At 44.1% G+C, this 3,402-nt stretch overlaps 1 protein-coding gene and 1 pseudogene across 1 annotated transcript; both read left to right on the forward strand.

Moving 5' to 3' along the window:
* The first annotated feature begins 1,064 nt into the window (after window positions 1-1,064).
* On the forward strand, window positions 1,065-1,869 carry LOC102478666 (proteasome subunit alpha type-1 pseudogene; annotated as a pseudogene).
* A 432-nt stretch (window positions 1,870-2,301) lies between these two features.
* Window positions 2,302-2,936, forward strand: LOC114009603 (protein POLR1D-like). The gene is made up of 2 exons (XM_027775543.1): window positions 2,302-2,321; window positions 2,558-2,936. The coding sequence occupies exons 1-2, from the start codon at window positions 2,302-2,304 to the stop codon at window positions 2,934-2,936; spliced, it is 399 nt and encodes a 132-aa protein (XP_027631344.1).
* Window positions 2,937-3,402: the final 466 nt, after the last annotated feature.

Below are 3,402 nucleotides of genomic sequence, written 5' to 3' on the forward strand. Positions count from 1 at the left end.
CGCGCGGGACACTCACACATGGCCAACGGCAGTTTGAGTCCCGGACCTGGTGGCTTGCTTTCTCACTTTCCTTTTCTCTGTGTGTCTTTCTCTGCTCAAATGAAAATGAATGAATGAATGAATAAATCAAAATTTTTTTAGAAAAAAAGAAAAAAAAAAGTGCCAACTTGGCCCAGAAAAGAATTCCTGCAGCCCTGGCCCCAACCTTTCTTAGAGCAGAGTGAAGCCAATTTCTTGAGCCTAGGAATGCACTTCTGACCCCAAAGCACCATACAAGCTGACCATCTGGAAAAAGCAAGCCTTGACTTCAGAGACCTGAGAAGACTACAGCCCTGCTTTACTAAATCCAGAAGCTGACTAATCTACGCACGGCAGAAGCTTGAGGAGTCAACTATCTAGCAAAATAAATCTATAATGTACTTCTCTTTTGTCCTTGTAATAGTTTTGTTGTTAGAATGCAGTTATCTTTTGGCGGACCAGCAGTTAGCATAATGGCTATGTTGCTGGACTCCCATCTAGTTGACTGCGGTTCGAGTCCCGGACCCGGTGGCTTAAACTCACGCCAGGCGTGTGTGCATGCATGCCCAAGATCCTGAGAGGAGAATGGAGAAGAAGGGATTGCGGCATGGCCATCCTCCCTGGGGGGTGATTTCTCGCTTTCTGTCTCTGTCTCTTTTTCTGGGGAGCGCACATGTCCTATAGCAAAAACCTCTCCAGAAAAAAGAGAATGCACTGCTATCTTTTGTCATTGCTTTTTGCAGTCCTAGTCCTTGTAGGACTAGCAGTGGGACTAACTGAAGTTGCCCCTGCTGACTGGAGTTGGCGAAAGGGTTTTAGTAGTGTTCATGTTTCTTCTGTGGGTAAGATGTTTTGTTATTTTTGGGTGCTTCTAATCTAGGCCTGCGGGTATTTATTTCATCCTGTGAACCATCCATCCATACCACCTGACAAGGACAAAGTATTACCAAGACCTCACTTTACCATATCCATTTCTCTTGTCCAAAAAACATCTCAGGGACGGAATCAGGTTTGCAGGAGGCAGCAACCAGGCTGGTGCCGGAACCATGTTTTGAAACCAGTATGACAATGATGTCATTGTTTGGAGCCCTCAGGGCAGGATTCATCAAATTAAATATGCTATGGAAGCTGTTAAACAGGGTTCAGCCACAGTTGGTCTGAAATCAAAGCACATGTGGTTTGAAATCAAAGATCCATGCAGTATTGGTTGCATTGAAGAGAGCACAGTCAGAGCTTGCAGCTCATCAGAAACAAATTCTCCATGTTGACAACCACATTGGTATCTCAGCTGTGGGGCTTACTGCGGATGCTAGACTGTTAGGTAATTTTATGCGCCTTATGCGCCAAGAGTGTTTAGATTCCGGATTTGTATTTGATAGAGCACTTCCTGTATCTCAGCTTGTGTCACTAATTGGGAGCAAAACCCAAGTACCAACACAAGGCTATGGCCGGAGACTGTGTGGTGTTGGGTTGCTCATTGCTGGTTATGATGATATGGGCCCTCACACTTTCCAAACTTGTCCATCTACTATTTTGACTACAGAGCTATGTCCATTGGAGCCCGTTCTCAGTCAGCTCGTACTTACTTGGAGAGACGTATGTCTGAGTTTATTAACTGAATTAACTGGTCAAACATGGTCTGTGTGCCTTCAGAAAGACCCTTCCTGCAGAGTAGGACCTAACAAAGATCGTTTCCATTGGAATTGTTGGTAGAGACTTGGAGTTTACAATCAGTGATGACGATGATGTGTCTCCATTCCTAGAGGGCCTTGAAGAATACAGAGAAAAGCTCAGCCTGCCCAACCTGCTGATGAACCTGCAGAAAAGGCTGATGAAACAATGGAACATTAAGTGATCAACCTGTCTGTGTGTGTATTATCAAACATGTAAGAAAGCAAGAACACATGGTTACAATGATGACGACAATAATCTCTACTTCAAACCAGAAGATATAGAGTGCTAGAGTAGTATGTTGTAGGAATCAGTTGAGATGTGGGTTTTTTCCAAGCATCTCACCATGGAGATATAATTGAGAGCATTTTTCTTTAAAAGGGTCTATATAATCATTGTCTAGAAAGTATAGCTATCTGTACTAATATTTTTATATGAAGAAAATAGTGTCTTTACAATTTTAATGACAACTGAAATAAAAATGCTGGTAAAAATGAAATAATGCTGGTAAAAAAACATCTCAGGGACCAATGAGCTCAGTGGTTTTAATGTGTGTGTGATTATAAGTTATAATCCTGTGGCTGTCATAAATTGTAGAAATCTTCCGTGGGAATGGGAATATGGGCTCAATGGTAAGTACATTTGTAAACAGGCCTCACCCCAATCTGTGTTATAAAGACCATTGGGCCAACTGGCCTTCCTAGAGCTAAGCCTGTCTCTGACCTTGTTGACAGCCACATATATACTAAGGTTAAGATGATGCTCTTTGTCCCTAATAGGGTCCAAGCATCAAAAGGGGAGATATAGTAGGGGACCTCCAGGACCAAGAAAGATAACGGGCATATTTAGAACTTAAAAACACATTCAGGGAAACCATCTCCGCTATAGAAGAGGACCAGGAGCTAGAGAGGAAGGCAATAGAGGAACTGCTTAAGGAGGTGAAACGTGGGAAAACTAGAGCAGAAACCATGGGACCTATGGGCTGGGTGAAGTGTCCTCTTGCTGAGATGAATAAAAGATTTCTGATTAACACAATTAAGAACACATTGCCCTCCCGTAAGGATCAAGACCAAGAACAAAAAGAGGGCAGTAAGGAGCCTGCGAAAAGTCAGGACCAGAAAGAAGAAAGCCTTACGAAGCACAGAAGCCATCCTTACAAGCACAGCAGCTGCTCTCGCGGCTCCTCTCCACCCAGGAAGCGGAGCACCCAGGACAAGTACGAACAGCGTCCCAGCCGGCAGCGGTGAGACGGGCACCCAGGAGCGGGTGGGCCAGCCTGGGCACAGCCAGCTAGGCTGGTGTAGCTGGCAGGGCAGACACCTGAGAGTGATTTATACCATAGGTTCTTTATCGTTTCTTTTGATGTGGCGCCTGTTGGAGGAAGCAAGTCCAAAGGAACTTGCTGTAAAGGTGTCTCGGCAAGTTTGAGCCGCTTCAGCAGTGCAGTGTACACGTATATCGTTTGTACTCTATCTTGTTTGGAAGTTAGTTTCAGAATAAGTAAATCTAGAGTTTAAAATTTTCAGAGATTGTTAAAACTAGTTCCGATTCCTTTGGTTGTTTCTCAGATTTTCTCAAAAATACTTGTAAATCTTTAAAAACAAAACAAACAAAAAAGAATGCACACACAAGTGCAGAGCCTGGGGACCAGCAGTTAGCGTAATGGCTATGTCGCTGGACTCCCGCGTAGTCAACCGCGGTTCGAGGCTCGGA

Source organism: Tupaia chinensis, unplaced genomic scaffold (assembly GCF_000334495.1).
Source record: "Tupaia chinensis unplaced genomic scaffold, TupChi_1.0 Scaffold000571_1, whole genome shotgun sequence".
Lineage (NCBI taxonomy): Eukaryota > Metazoa > Chordata > Mammalia > Scandentia > Tupaiidae > Tupaia > Tupaia belangeri.